This window comes from Lampetra planeri, chromosome 14 (genome assembly GCF_965212315.1).
Source record: "Lampetra planeri chromosome 14, kcLamPlan1.2.h2, whole genome shotgun sequence".
In the NCBI taxonomy this organism is placed as follows: domain Eukaryota; kingdom Metazoa; phylum Chordata; class Hyperoartia; order Petromyzontiformes; family Petromyzontidae; genus Lampetra; species Lampetra planeri.
The window spans coordinates 12,525,631-12,542,058 of record NC_136120.1 but is presented as its reverse complement, the minus strand read 5'-3'; the positions used below and the strand labels follow the sequence as shown (position 1 = coordinate 12,542,058).

The 16,428-nt window shown below is 52.5% G+C and overlaps 1 protein-coding gene across 1 annotated transcript in view; it reads left to right on the top strand.

The window, feature by feature from the left end:
* Positions 1-16,428, top strand: part of ADCY8 (adenylate cyclase 8) — a 92,355-nt gene that overhangs the window by 62,736 nt on the left and 13,191 nt on the right. The window contains exons 10-15 of the mRNA XM_078600630.1: positions 424-524; positions 4,032-4,233; positions 4,471-4,557; positions 5,196-5,392; positions 7,202-7,283; positions 15,352-15,510. Coding sequence (XP_078456756.1) covers positions 424-524; positions 4,032-4,233; positions 4,471-4,557; positions 5,196-5,392; positions 7,202-7,283; positions 15,352-15,510 — 828 coding nt within the window. The remainder of the gene's footprint in view (positions 1-423; positions 525-4,031; positions 4,234-4,470; positions 4,558-5,195; positions 5,393-7,201; positions 7,284-15,351; positions 15,511-16,428) is intronic.

Below are 16,428 nucleotides of genomic sequence, written 5' to 3'. Positions count from 1 at the left end.
CAAAAAGAATACTAAAGCACGTACATAACAAAACGATTGAATAATAAATCGTTGAAACCAAAAATGAATCACGTTTTCAGGGAGCTCACCAAAAGATCTGCATGTTGGAATGACTGGAAATGTGATGTTGGGTGGCTTCTTGTTTGATGGCTTCAAATTTATTTCACGAGGAAATTCGATTTCGCTCATCGAAACGTGCCCACAATCATCTGTCAAATGGGTCAACGCGAACATTTCGCGAACCGAACGTTCTGTGTTGAATCGAATCGCGACGGAGGATCGCGCTTAAATTTACTTCATGCTCCGGTGGGAGCTGAACCGTTCCACCTCTGGAATACTCTGCTGTACAGAATATTCAAATTGTGTAACACTCTGGCGGCTTCGCCCCCCCCCCCCCCCCCCCCGCTCTCACCACCTGTGCAGTACTCCCAGATGCGTGACGACGTCTTCAAGTCCAACCTGGTCTGCGCCTTCGTCATCCACGTGTTCATCGTGAGCGTCAACTGCGTCATCCCTCCTCCCGCGTGAGTCTCTCCTCCGCGCTTGACAGGCCGACCCCACGGCTGCCCGATCGCAGCGGTGGCCGGATATTATCTCCCTCGCCTGCTACGCAGGTGGATCGTCGGTTCGACACCGACCCCTGACGCCTGTCGTATATTTGGAGTTTGCGTGTTCTCTCTCTCCCCGTGGCCGCGTGGGGTTTTCTCCATGTCTTCCGGTTTTTCCCTCCACATTTAGAATCAACATGAGCTTCGAGTATTTGGCTGCTATACATCTGCACGTGATGACTGCGTCATCCCTCCTCCGTGCGCGCCACACCGGCCCCACAGCTACCCCTTACATGGGGACGCGGCCGATCACAGCAGTGGTGAGATGTTAACTACCTCGCCTGGTATGCAGGAGGTTCGTGGGTTCGACACCGACCCCTGATGCCTGCTGTATATTTGCAGTTTGCGTGTTCTCTCTCTCCCCGTGGTCGCGTGGGTTTTTCTCCGGGTCCTCTGGGGTTTCTCTCCAAACAATAGAGACTTAAAATAATCTCAATTACGTTCAAGAAACCGGTTAAAGGTGATGTCGCAAACTCCGTCTGAGCAGCTGGTTCAACCACATGTGGCTGAAACCCAGTGTTGAGCCCAACACCTCTTGATTATCGTCATCGTTTGTTATTTTCACGACGCCACTCACGCAGTTCGTCTGAGCGGTTTGCCAGCCCAGTGTCCCTGACCTCTCAGCCACCACCCTGGCCACCTCTTGGCCTCCCAGACCGTGAGCGTTGATCTGGAAGGCATAGAGGCAAATTGAGTTCACCTCCTAATGAATTCAGTAACTTAACAAATATGTCAATTGCCTCTTTAACTTTATTATTATTGAAGAAAAAATGACTGGGTGTTAAGAAGTATCGGATGGAGCGCTGTGGCAGCGGTTAGCTCACAGCCCAACCAACTCCTCGACCCGAGTTTGATTCCCCACCAAGGCGAACATCAGCGGGGAAGTGACATCAGACATCGACGCTGCCCTCCTTGCTTTAACCAACCCACAACGACCAGCGTGGTGAAGTGTGGTTAGTTAATAATACGTAAATAATTAGATAAACAACACGCGACGCAGCATGCAGAGACCTTCGTCCCACTGCGGTGTTGAGAATTTCTGAAATGTTTTTCATTTATTCAAAGAAGTTAAACTATATATTTGTTTAATGCTTAAAGTATTTCTTGTTTTAAACCTGTGACAGATCTTTGGGAAATGTGCAGCAGGAGAAACAGCGAAGCCCATGCTTGTGAATCCCCCCTCCTCACCCTCCCCTCTGGCTTCTCTGATGTTAGAGTTGTCCTGCGTTGGACGTTGCGGGAAACGAGCGACCGGCATTTCTCCTTTCCCTCTCCCAAACTTTAACACGTGGCAGGGCGCCCATTTTTTATTGTTGTCGTGAAATTTGTTTGACCCCCCCCCCCCCCGCGTACATTTCTCGCCCCACTGTCGATAACCGCGATTGAAGGAGTGGCTAAAAATACGAAGGAGAATGGCTTTACGCAAATTAGTGGCTTTAAAATAAAAAAATAACACGTACAAAAATATACATTTTATGGTAAGCGAATCCGAAATCAGTGTTTGTACGTTGTCAGGCCTCCGCATGCTGCGGGGGTTGGAGGAAAGATCTTCTTTCAGATTCGCCGGTTTATCACTTCCATTCGGTGAATGTTCCAGGAACATCCTGGGAACCCCTTCAGCAGATATCGTCACTCGCCTCTCAGTCGGTCTCTTGCGATAAACCTGGAGTCACGGCTTTGGAAATTTTGAGCGCTGATGCTCGTAATCTTCGTTACGGCCTCAGTCAGCATCCCGAGTTTTTGCTCGGTGCTGATATTTCGCCGACGTTCAAGGCTGCGTTTGGCTTACGCTCTCAAGATATTTTGTGAATGACGCGTCTGGGTGGTCGTATGTTGAATTCCTTTCACACGGTACGTAGCCAACCGTGCTAATCGTGGTGCAGGGGAAGGACAACATACTGACTACACACAACAACAGCAGTTCGAAGAATTCGGTTCGCTGGGAGGATCGTGCTGTTTGTCGCTGGCCGTTTGGAGTTTTGGGCCTTTGGTGCCTGTGCTCATCGACCGTGATGGAAGAACATAGGCAGAGAAGAGGAGCGGTCTTTAACCGGGGCTTGAACAGGGGCCGGGAGCCGACAGTACGGACGGCTGGGTAGTTTAGATGGTCACTCTATACCTGGACACACAAAAACATCTTCACCAAATTGGCCGAGATGCATTTCCCTGTAACCCGGGTCTCCTTTGAAAGAGACTCGTAGTCTCAAAAGGGCTCTCATCTGGGTGCAATAAAGGAAATGAATGACTGAGCGAACGAACGCTGCAATGCACATCTGAGGCTGCCGTGCCCCGAACGGGATAAATGAATAAGACGGTGTAACACAATTTTTGTTCCTGGGTACTAAGTGTTAGTTTTTAATTGCTTATGCCTAAATAGTATATAAAATGGCTATTATTCTCCACAAACTTTGCTTTTGTGACCGGGACTTTATGTGAAGGAATGACATAAATGCACACGTTTTGTCATTGAAAATAGGTACATTTAAAAATATAACTTCTCTACTCATGATGACACCCCCCCAACCCTCCCCCCCCCCCCCCAATTTCTGCAGAATCATTGCAAAAGAATCGCCGATGTAGATTTTAAAAAAACTGCTAACCAATCTGTACGGCGATAAAAAAAAAACCACGGCTGGGGTTGGTATTTGTTCGTGAGAGCCCTCGCTCGCTCGCTCACTCATCCGGGCGAGTGACGCCCACACGACACGGAATAATGGGTGCCGCGTGCCATCAATGAGGCCGACAATTAATAATCTTCCCATCTTTCTCCCGATGTCAACGTCGGTCGGGCGGGTGGGCGGGCATGCGTACGCACGCCGCGCTAAAAACACACACGCACCCGTACGCCCGTGAGAAACATTCGCCTGCACCCGCATCAATGGTTGCGTGCGTTATTGTGTGTCGATCATTGCTTCAGTTCCAGCAGAAAACACGGTCGCACTGGCGTCCACTAAATCGCAGGGAAAGTCGCAGCCCCTGAGATTTTCACACTTAATGCCACTTCCGGTAGAAGGGCCTCCACGATTAGGTCACCCCGTGGAGTCTTCTTCTCTGCTCGGGGCCAAAGGGACTCAGTGTCTTCGTCTCTCTCTCTGGGTTTTATTTGAGTCCGGGGATCGCTCTGCTTGCTCTCCGCTGGGACTGCCTGCAGGGCGGCAATGCCTGTGCACTCTGGTGACCCGTGTCCACCCTCTGTCTTGCCCTACTGGTTTCGCTGTGTGGTTTGTATCCTATACGGATGATCTTTGTCCTTGTTTTAATAGGGGGGGGGGGGGGCGGGAGGAAGCGGTCTTTTTATCGTATGCATGTTGAACTTATTTTCTCTGTAAGTACGTTGAACGTATTTCGCACCGCACGTAGCCATCCGTGCTGATCTGAGGTGCGCGTGCGTGCGCGCGCGCGTGTGCGCGTGCGTCGCGACAGGGTGGTGCCCATGTCGGTGATCGCGTCGCTGCTCACGGCGCTGTACGCGGCGCTGCTCTGCGTGGCCATGGCCGAGGAGTACAAGTGTCTGCCCGCCGAGCTGCGCCGCCTGTGCTGCCGCGTGCACGAGACGCACCTCGCTCGCAACCTCCTCGCCGGCGCCGCCATCGCCTTCAACTTCTCCGCCGCGCTCAGCAACATCGTACGTCCGCCGTCGTTGTTGTTTGTTTGTTGTTGTTGTCGTTGTTTGTTGTTGATGCAACAGTCGTCGTTTACGGCGCAACCGTTGCTCTTGTCGCCATCCTCGTCGTCGCCTTTGTCATCGGAATGGCCAGCAGCGGCAGCAGCAGCATTGTCATCGATACGTTTTGACGTGCGCGCGCGTGTGTGTGGTGCGTGTGTGGTGCGTGGTGCGCGTGTGTGGTGCGTGTTTTAACAGTTCTGGTGCCAAACTGCTGAAAATCAGAACACCTTTAATCGGACCGAAGTGAATTCCACCGCGCACAACATCTGCTTTTTCCCGGAGGTACGGCAAAAACGCGGAGTCACTGGGTCGGGCCTACAAAGAGGTCACGCGCGGGTCGGCGAGTTGCACCGGATTCGGGTGGCATTCGAGGTGTCCTCGGAATGAACGAGTTGCCGTCCGGGCGACGGTTCCCTGCCGGGCGGGGAAACTCGCCGGACGATTTTCGCCTCTCGGCCATCGTGCGATAGTTTGGCCCAATCTGGGCATCACGCAACGACTGTCGCGTTCTTCCAGCCTTGCGGGACGACGTGACGCGTGGGCAGTACGGCAAATCGGACCAGCTGACCTACATCCACGTGGACGCGTCCGTACGCTAACGCGCAAAGCCAAAGATCCCCCGTGTAACCTTAACAGATTATTGGGGCAAGTGCTGTTAGCGAGCACCTATGAAGGCCGGCACATCACACGAGGGGATGGGTGGCCAGCACCACGCCCGGCCGCCTTTGTCTCTTCAGTGGCGATGATTTTACACAGTTACTGGACTTAGGTGAGGCCCAGGATCGGTTCAAATAATCATCACTGGTGTTGGCCGTGAGCGGGTTTGCCGGGTTCATAGCGCAACGCGCTAATCCGCAACACTACAGCTCCTCACCGCACTCACCGCACCACCATCCCTTCCCGTGTCTCCGGCCGCGCAGTACTTTGTGTTCACGGGCGCCATGGCGATGGTGACCTGCGCCGTGTTCCTGCGCTTCAACTCGGTGCTGAAGCTGGCGGTGCTGCTGGGTGCACTCGCCCTCTACGCGGCCCTCATCCAGATCAGCCATGGCGCGCTGTTCGTCGCCACCGCCGCCGCCGCCGCCTCGGGCCGGCCGGGCCTCGGACACGTGGACGAGTATGTATGCTGGGCTCGCCGCACGTATGGGGCCGTCCATAAATGACGTCACGCACCTAGGGGGGGCGGGGGGGTGGGGGTCAGACATTTGTGACGATGTGTGACGAGGAGGTGGTGGGAGGGGAGTTTGAGAAATGTGACGTCGCATCAAAATGCGCAACTTTAAATAAATATAGACAACACGTTCTACTTAAGTAAATAGACTTTTTAATAAATGTTTTCTCCTACAACATCAGAGTGCATTAAATACGCACGACAATGACATTCGTTTAAAGCGATTTGGAGGGGGAGGCAGAGCTTTGTGACGTCATATTTGAGACGGTGGGGTCAAAAATCGTCTAAAATCGCGTGACGTCATTTATGTACGCCCCTATGTATGCTGGGCTCGCCGCACATATGTATGCGGCAAAGTAAACAATAATTCCCAACCCCCCCCAAAGTAAGGGCCCACTGAGCGATATGCAGGTCACTTTCTCAGACGCGAACTGGCCGCCACAAATGATCGCTCAAGGAAGCGGCTTTTTGTCGTCCCGTGCGAATTCATGGCAGCCACGTGGCTGTGAACGCGCGCTGGTGCTAAACGTGGAGGGCAAAAACCGGAGGAGCCGGAGAAAAATCCACGAGACCACGGGGAGAGAGAGCGAGAGAGAGACACGCAAACTCCAAATATACAGCAGCAGGCGTCAGGGTCGGGATCGAACCCACGACCTCCTATGTACCAGGCGAGGTAGTCAACATCTCCTAGCCACCGTGATGATGATGAGAGAGAGAGACACGCAAACTCCAAATATACATCAGCAGGTATCAGGGTCGGGATCGAACCCACGACCTCCTATGTACCAGGCGAGGTAGTCAACATCTCCTAGCCACCGTGTTGATGATGAGAGAGAGAGACACGCAAACTCCAAATATACAGCAGCAGGCGTCAGGGTCGGGATCGAACCCACGACCTCCTGTGTACCAGGCGAGGGAGTTAACATCCCCTAGCCACCGTGGCGCCGTGTGTACCAGGGAGTGGCCTGCGACAACCTCACTTCCCCGAGCCTCCCTCCCGATGGCTCGCAGACTTTGCCTCCGTTGACCGCGCACACGCAGACACAACATCGTGATCATTGTCACCATCGTCGTCATCGTCACCGTCAGCCACGATCAACCCGCTGTGCGCATGAAGGCCGCCACCCTAACCCAGTGCACATGGAACGTTGGCCCAACGTTCAGCCGACGTTGGGCCAACGGGCGACTCGGCCGGCAGACGTCAAAGCAATCCACCTGTAGCGCCGATGAAGGTTGGCGCGGCACGGCATCCAACGGGGCTGCATGGGTGGCACCACGCCCGGTCGGCTATGCCTTCCCGGTGCTGATGTTTACCCAACGCGCCAGGTGTCCAGCACCTGCACACGAGGATTCAATCGCTCCATCTTCCCTGTTAGACGTCCTCTCGGCTGTGAATTATCGCGCGAACACGCACGCACACACACGCATGCGTGTATACGCATCATCATCATCATCAGCCATGGTCTATCCACTGCTAGTCGAAGGCCTCAAGCTATCACCATCTTCTTCTTGGTTCTTTCGGTAAAGTCACGTAGAATGGAAATAATAAAATAATAAAAATAAAACATAATATCACCATCTCTCACGGTCATGTGATGGGATGCATCAATCCATCTAGCGCCCGCACGTGGGGCCCATTTCATCGCTCCATCTCCACACCGCAAGTACGTGTGCGTGTGCTGCCTCCTCACGTGTGGATCTCCTCCCTCCCCTGCGATCCGAACCGCGTGGTCTCGTCCTCGTTGGCCATCGCAGCACAGAGCACCCGGGCCGGAGGGAGATCTGCGTGGCGTTGATGACCATGTTCGTGGTGGCGGTCTTCTACCACGGACGGCAGGTGCGTCAATCACCCCCGCTGCCACCGACGACCCGCACGGACGCGTTTCTCTGCGTCCAAGTAATACTTTCAACTCGCAAACTCAAACTGTGAACGGGACTACTTTTTTTTCAGAAGCGATCTGGCCACAAATGATAACTCGACGAAGTGGCTTGTCACGTGGACATTTATAGCAGCCAATCACTCGCAACGCGTGATGTTGATTCTAAAAGCCGAGGGGAAAAAAACGGAATGCCCGGAGAAAAATCCACACGACCACGGGGAGAACATGCAAACTCGAAATATGCAGGCGTCTGGGTCGGGATCGAACCCATGACCTCCTTTATACCTGACGAGGTAGTGAACATCTCGCCACCGCGGCTCCCCTTAAAGCTGCACCGCCACGCACGGCACGGCACGGTATCCGCTCGCTCACGTAGAGAGCGGGAGGCGTGAGAGGCGCGAGCCGGAACCACAGACACGCAGAAAGGTGGCCTTTGTATGTATGTTGGACTTCTTTTGCACCAACAGTTGTCCAAGCTCTGCTGTCCTCCGTGTATCAAGGTGTTATCGTCCAATCAATGCGCGTTTGCATGCGGGAGCAAACGGGAGCACGTGAAAGAAAGAAAAAAAGTCCGCGTGTGCGAGGGGGAAACGCTCTATCCCATTGAGACGTAACATCATCATCACCAATCTCACATCATCATCATTATCACCCTCTCATCATCATCACCCTCTCATCATCATCATCACCACCCACTCTTTCCTGACATCTTGGCCCGTCATTCCTTCTCCCCCTTCTGTCCTTCCTGCCCTGACGCTCCTTCTTTCATTCCCCGTTCTCTTTTCGTTTCCCACGTGCAGTATCCATGGTCTACCACTGGTATGTAGTCGTATATACAAAGACAAAGATCTCCCCTATAGCATTTTACAGACACCTGAGGCGAGTGTTGTTAGCGGGCACCTGTGAAGGGCAACAAGGCACACGAGGGAGTGATGTGGCAAGCACCTCGCCCGGCCGCCTTTGTCTCCCCATCGGTGCTGTTTACACAACGCACTAGGTGCTCGCTTGACGCTGAGGTTCAGATGCCATTTACTAATGTGAGACTCGAACTCAGGTCGCCAGGTTCAACGGGCAGTGCGCAAATCACTGCGCTGGTGACAAAGACACGCACACACGCACGCACACACGCACACACACACGCACACACGAACAAACGCCAACCAACGTTGCCACGAGGCGGCTGTGTCGTCACCGTGGAGCCCATGCCAGGCTAGATACACTTTGGAGACAATTTTAGGTGTCCAAGGTTCATTGGGAGGAGGTTCCCGTGACAGACCCTGGGCGTTATCGGCTGACCAACCGATCTGACTGACATATGCACACACACACACATTTCACCAGCGCCTGCCTGTGCAAAGACACATGCAAACATTGGGACAGGTGTTCGCAGTGAGCACCTGTTAAAAGGTGACCCAACCCAAAAGGCAAACAACGGGAATGAACAATTTTGACCGTGCCAATCGCATACGTTCCTAAAAACTGGCCCCGTTGTAGCAAAAAACAATGCCCCCCCATGAATAATGTTATAGCGAGAAAGTTTTGGCGAGACGCAAGATGTACCACTACACAAGACGTACTGCTGTGCATGACGTACCACTGTGCATGACGTAGCGCTGCAGGGCACGTTCCACTTTAAAATGGCACGCGTTGTGTGAAAAGTGTTCTCTAATGGAAGAGCAGCATTGTAGTGAAAACGCGTTGCAGTGTGAACGCCACGCATTACGCGAGGACTTGCCACACATTGAACGTATTGTGTTAAATACTCTCGAGTTCTGGGCCCTGCAGTGGTTTCACCGGCAGTAGCAGCAAGAAGGAGAGACTGGCGGTGAGACACAGGCGGCAAGGCATCTTGCTGACCACGACCCCATGTGTGCCGTGCCAGCTCACGAACAGCAATTGCCCCTATTCTTAGGTTTTTTCGGTAAAGTCACGTAGGTAAAACATTCAAATTAATTAAAGTAAAATCAAAATAAAATAAAAAATCACGACGTTTCGGAGGCAATACAGTAATTTTGCTGTGACGGTTCCACCTGAAGACGGAAGCTTGTGTTGCCTCCGAAACGTCGTGATTTTTATTTTATTTTTTATTTTACTTTTATTAATTTGAATTTTTTACCTACTTGACTTTACCGAAAAAACCTAAGAATATGAATCCTTGCAGTCACGAAAGCTTCAAATCTAGAAGCAATTGCCCCGACAGACTGTCAAAGGCTATACGGGGGATCTTTGTCTGTCTGTGTGTGTGTGTGTGTGCCTGTGCGTGCGTAGTGTGTGCATGTGTACGTTGGATCTCAGTACCCCGCGGCAGCCGAAAAAAAACACTATCCAGGCTCAGCCTTGCTGTGATGTGATGAGAAAGGGGCGTATTCATACGTCCATCGCTGACCTGTATCCAGAAGCATCTATATTTGACCAAAATTCACTTTGCTACGGTTGCGTGAGAATGGTAGCCCAGAGTAGCCGTGGATTTTGTTTGTACAAGAAGTCCCGCGTGTCGGGGCCAAACCGAGCAATTACAGGTCACGAGTCGAGTCATCAGCGCTGTGTTTGTTTTTCTGTACCAGTGGCTCTGTCCGCACACTCACACCTGCACAGAGCGAGTGTCAGTTTTGTCATCTCAGCTGCAATCGCATCGCAGCTGGGAAGGGTCTTGGGTTCGATCCCGACCGTGACGCCTGTATGTTTGGAGTTTGCGTGTGTTTCTCTCTCTCACTCTCTCCGTGGTCGTGTGGGATTTTCTGCGGGTCGTCCGGTTTTTCCCTCCACGTATAGAAACATCCTTTGATATTATCTGGCTTCCTATCAATTTCCACGTGATAAGCCACTTTGTTGATCTTTCATATGTGGCCAGGTCTCGTCTGAAAAAGAGCGAAATATCTCAGTGGTCCTTACTTGGTAAAGAAAACAAATCAAGGTCTCAAAAAATAAATAAATAAAGACAAATAACAGGAACCCTCCGTTGCAACCTTTGTCAGATTTGTTTCCGATCCGGCTCGCTTCGTGGTCGAGTTTGTTCATCTGCAACGCAGCGGCGGTAAGAGACGGAGCTGGCTAAAGAAAGATAACCGTGGTGGAAATTCCCTCTGCTCCGTCGTCGCTAACGCGCGGAACAGAGGATGCGTCAGCTGTGTGGGGTTTTTCGCGGCGTGCGCTGCGGTATCGCTCTCCCGCGTCGTGTCGCATTGTGGCGCAGTGTTATCTGGAAGCTTCTCCACGAGCTGAGGTCGAAACGTCGGACATCGCGTCAAGGAGCAGCGCGCGGTACAACCCGCAAACACGTCCGAAGACGTCTGACAATGTTGACAATGATGACGATGATGATGACGGGATATACATTTCTTGCCGATGCCACACTTTGGTAGTAGGTGCGCGTCAAATAGTTTGCGACAGCTGTCCCTGCTGGAGCAGCTCACTGCAGCATGCACCGTGCACGTGAATGTGCATGCGTGCCCTGGTTGCACGTGTAGTGAGCGGCTTGCGAGGCACGTCGAGTAGAAGGCTTCTTGTTTATTCAGAGCACACACAGGCGATCCTAACACTCACGGCCCCATCGCCGGCATACAACTACTCAGCTGTCCGACTAGTGTAGCGACCGCGGCGGAGAGGGCCTTGCAGCAGATCAGCCGCGCGGCGACGCACTAAGGACCCAGGACTCCAAACAGCACCGAACTTCTGGTTCGGTCCTCCTGATATCCGCCCCGGCACGGGCGGATATCCACCTCTGGCCACGCCCCCTTCCAGAACTTTCTAGCCGGTTCCCCTCGACTGACTCCACCTTTCACCTTCACCCCAAATACACCCCCCTTATTATAAGGCATTGCGTATTGCAGCCATGACTGCAATTACCAGTCCAGGCCAACAGGTGTCACCCTGTCATTACACATGCTTAGGATAATGAATAATGATCCACAGCGAAGTCGTCAGCTGCTCGGCTATGAACCCGGCGACCCGAGTTCAATTCCCGCTCACAACGACGCACCAGTGACGCTTATTATCTGAACCGCTCCTCAGCCTCCCTTAGGTCGATTCAGCCTCAAATGACTACCTGGTGCGTCGTGTACACGTCGCCACTGTGGAGACAAAGGTGGCCGGGCGTGGTGCTGGCCACCCACCTACCCCTTGTGTGCCATGCCGGCCTTCACAGGTGCTCGCCAACAGGGAATCTTTGTGTGCGTTGCGTGTGCGCGTGGCGGAAGAGAGGCCTGTCCCCGCTGAGTGGTAGGGCGCGCACGCCCCAGGGTGATGTCGCAGGGACAGATAACGCAACGCGGAGTGCGGGGTGTAGCGGTATCAACATGGACGTGTGAGCGGGAGGAAATGTGCTGCTGCTGCCGCCGCTGCTGCCGCATGAGTAATAAATAACGTTACGGCACAAGGCAAGGCGATGCGATGCCGCAGTGAGCAAGCGACAGTGGTGGTGGCGTCGGGTGACGCGTGTTGCAGGCCTACACGTGGCGGGGGAGATGCACGTGGCCGCGTGCATGTAGCGCGCGTTCCGGCTGCGTGCGCGTGAGTGCGCGCGTGTACGCGTTGAGCGGTGGGCGCGCTGCGCTACGAACACGGCGACCCGAGTTGGATTGCCGTTCGCGGCCAACACACCGGTGACGATTACCTGGACCGTTTCTGGACCTCCCCTAGGTCGACTCAGCCTCAAATGAGTACTTAGTGCGGTGCGTAAATCTTCGCCACTGGGGAGACAAAGGCGGCCAGGCGTGGTGCTGGTAACCCACCCCCTCGTGTGCCGTGCCGGCCTTCATAGGTGCTATTCGCGAACAGCACTTGCCCCAAAAGTCTCTTACGGCTTTGGTGCCTTCTACGTGTTGATGGGATTGTTTGATCTAAATTGATTATGATGCAATTGCAGTGCAATTGGGAGAGAGAGGTATGTATATATAGAACAGCGAAGTGGGTGGCGATCGCACCCAACAAGCCACATTCACGCTCGGCACTGTGAACCCGGCGACCTGCGTTCGATTAACAGCCACGGCTGACGTCGAGTGACGTCCGAGGCCGCTCGTCCCCCTCGAAACCACTTCGCCGGCCGGCACCGACCAGCGTGGTGAAGTATGGTCAAACAGACGACCCCTCCGTGGCCGACACTGCGTGGGCAGGCGTACATCAAAGGGATTGTAAAATTAGTATTGCCGATTATTATTATTATTACTGCAGCATGTAAACGTTACAGAAATGTTTTTCTGACAGAGCTGTTCTTCACCTGAGGACGGCTGCTTGCGTTGTGGCCGAAACGTCGTGAGAATTATTTTATTATGTTTTTTTTTATTGTTTTATTACTTCCCTTCTACGTGACTTTACCGAAAGAACCAAGAAGAGGTTACAGAATTAGTTGGGTACGTTTTTTTTTTTATAGATATAGGGTGGCCCAAAATTCAGGGCACAGGGTTATTATATTTTTTTTAACAAGTCAAATAGGGTGAATGATTTCATTTTAACAAATGTTCAAACTGACTTCCTTTACCATTAATGCATTCTTGAATTATCTTTAGAAATGAATTTCGGCCTTTTTCTAAGATTTCAGGTGTGTGATCTTTGAACATTCATCAATTACGTTCCATCTCAACTCAGTCAACATCTATTTCCATTTGTGAATGTCATATGAAAATGAAAAAGAAGAAAGATATTAATAATGATAATAGATCAAATATTAACTGAAAGAATAAACATAAAAACAATGTATGCCAGTGTTTAAATCAATAGAATCTTCTTCTCTCGTGTATGGCTGATGTAAATGCAGTGCAACAGCTAAAATTTCACACGCAGGTGGTGAAGCCAGATAAATATAATAACCACGTGTGTCCTGACTTTTGGGCCACCGTGTACAGAGAGAAAGAAGATGCGATCGTTCATAGGCAGAGGAAATCAGGAAGGTCGTGGACCTGGACTTGAACTGGAGAAGGGAGCCCATAGCATGGCCTGCTGTGGGCACGGGAGTTCCAGACTATACTCACGTCAAATCGCACGCCCGTACGATGAGCTTGCTGGAATGTTAGTGCTTTCTGGTATTTCCTACTGCGTTATGCTCAGTGGCCCGATTGAATAAAATATCGCCAGTGAAAAGCGCCCGTTCGTTTAACAATTAATTTCGATGGGAAATTTTTTACTGCATTTCCTCTGAAGTCCTTTAATGCAGCTCGCCACATCTCTCTTTGCAGCGTCATTGTAATGCACCTCAATCTACGACGCACGGACACAGGAGGCAGCTGGTGCATTCATTTCCAGCTGTGCATAGCGTCCACGTGCGCGTGTGTCTGTGTGCCGAGTGGCGAGCGGTGGTGTGGCGGTTAGCGCTACGAACCCGGCGGCCCGAGTTCGATTCCCGCTCAGGGCCAACACCAGTGACGATTATCTGAACCGGTCATTGGCTTCCCGTAGGTCGACTCAGCCTCAAATGAGTACCTGGTGCGGTGTGCAAACATCGCCGCTGGGGAGACAAAGGCGGCCGGGTGTGGTGCTGGCCACCCACCCCCTCGTGTGTCGTGCGAGCCTTTATAGGTGATACTCGCTAACAGCACTTGCCCCAATTACTGTTCAAGGCTATACGGGGATTTTTGTATTTGTTTGTGCCGAGCCGGCCCTCATAGGCCCTAGTCCTTTAAAGGTTGAATTGACCAGATCTACTTTGCTTCTGAACAAACAATTGAGTGGATAACACATCTAAAATTACATATTTAATCTGACTCTTATCAATCAATACGAAAGAAGAAGAGAAGTCGATAATGCCACTTGCCCCAAAAGTCTGTTAAGGCTTCACGGGGGATCTTTGTCTTTTCTGAGTCAGTGTGCGCGTGCGTTTGCGTGTGAGTGTGGTTCGGTTAAACGTTGCTTTTTTGCCTCTTGTTTTTTTTTTAAGCCACGGACGAGAAATTCAAGGAATTTCTAACAAAAGCGAGGAAATGTTGGCTTAACCGCAAGGTCAAGCGAAGGTTTTTTTTCAATTCTGGGTCGCCGGGTTTGCGGTTCAGTGGCTTTCGAGTGCGTGCGTCTTCCCGCTGTCATTGGGTCTATGGGGCACGTGTGCTCGCGTGTACGCACACTCGCTGCACACGTGTGTTCAATAGGGCGCACACACACGCACGCTTCGTCAAAAGATGTTTAACCCCACGCTGCATAAGTATTAACCATGAACGTGCCACCGACCCGAGATATTTTTTTGTTGGGAAACATTTTTTTTTTATCTATTGCTTATATTTTTCTGTTCTACACTGTTGTATTGTACTTTGTCTATGTGCTCCGTGCATGTCCCCCCACCCGCCCCCACATCGGGCTTCTGCGAACATTTGCGTCGTTGGCGCGCGCATCACGCTCGAAGTAAAGTTGCGTTTTGTTCGTGAGGAAAAGAACTGGCGGCATGCGTTGTTGTCTTCCCCCGCCGCGGGAGAAGCTGACGCAAGCTTCCAAGCCAGCCCATTAAGGGAGCATTTGTCCTGCGCGCACGAACTCGCGGACGCGTCGCGCGTGTGTCACTCGCACGCTCGCGCGTTCCCACGCGGCGCGCTGATCGCCGCTCCGGTACGCGTTGTCACTGAAAAATCGCTTACGAATGAATGCTGACTCTTTTTTTTTCAATTTCCAAGTATTTTGCTGCCAATCTTGCCCAACAACTGACAGAGATCTAATTCTAGATTTGAAGCTTTCGTGACTGCAAGGAATAATCTTCTTAGGTTTTTTCGGTAAAGTCAGGTAAAGACTTTACCAAAAAAACCTAAGAAGATGACAGAGATCTGGCCACTGGCATCGGTGAGCTGTGCGGTGGGTCTCGGTTAGTGAGTCTCATTTGGTGAGCTGTGTGTTTGGGTGGTGGTGGTGTTGTTGGGGTGGCAGCATCGACGTCGTGGTAACGGTGGCGGTGTCGAGGCGATGGTGGCGGTGATGTCGAGATGGTGGTGATGTCGAGATGATGGCAGCGTTGGCGCTGGCGATCGCGCGTCTGTCACGGTGGCAGGCAGTGAAGGCCCCACGTGCTTGTGCTGTGCGTCGCCTTCCCAACCCCCCCCCTCCCCCACGCAGCTGGAGTACACGGCGCGCCTCGACTTCCTGTGGCGGCTGCAGGCGCGCCAGGAGGTTGACGACATGCGGGAGCTGCGCGAGCACAACGAAAACCTCCTGCGCAACATCCTGCCCAACCACGTGGCGCAGTACTTCCTGGAGAAGGACCGCGACAACGATGTGAGTGACCCTCGCGGCTCGTCAACCCCCAGTGGCCTTCGAATGCCGCCCGAGGGAGCGGGGGGGTGGTGGGTTTCCAGAAGCGCGCGGCACGCTGAGATGCGCGGTCTCGAATCGAGCTGCCGCGTATCCTGTCACCTCGCGAATCTCGACCTCCTGTCGACAGCTTTCATCTCGCTAATACGCATCTCGTTATATGGAGCAATATCTCTCGCCGCTGGGCCACTCCAAGAGCCATCGTGGACCGCACCACCAAGCCCGAGGGCCGTCACGTGATGTATGTATGTTGAACTTCATTCGCGCCGTACATAGCCGACCGTGCTCATCGGAGGTGCGAGGGAAGGACGAGAAACTAAACATAAAAATGAATGCGTTTTCAAACGAGATTTAAAAGTTGCATAGCTCCAGTGGCTTCCGAATAACGGAATGGAAGAGAGTTCCAGACGGCCGCGGAACGGTGACCGTCTTCGTTCGACGGCTAACCAAAGGCCGCTGCTGCTCCTGCGATGACCCGAGTTGTTGTGATGGTTTATGCTTCTTGACGAGACCAGCGAGTCATTGCGGTTATTTTGTGGCAAGCACTCTGTGTTGCTGCCCGCTTCACACAGCCCCCTTTCTTCATCACTCGCTCGCACGTCCACAGCTTGCAATTGCCAGTGATGGATACGAGGTAAGGGTGCAGCCCTGCAAGTGTTTTTTTTGCTCATGATACTGCTGCGGGAAGGGCCTCCTCCACGAGAGCTCGCTCTATAGGGCTGGGAGGACCGATAGATGGACATACAGAGACACGGATCTGATAGGTAGACACACACACACACACAGACCGACGGACAGACGGGAGTTTAGCGCGATGGTTTACCCTCCTTGACGAGATCGGCGAGGGTGTCGCCATTCATTTGTGGCGAGCGCTTGTGAAGC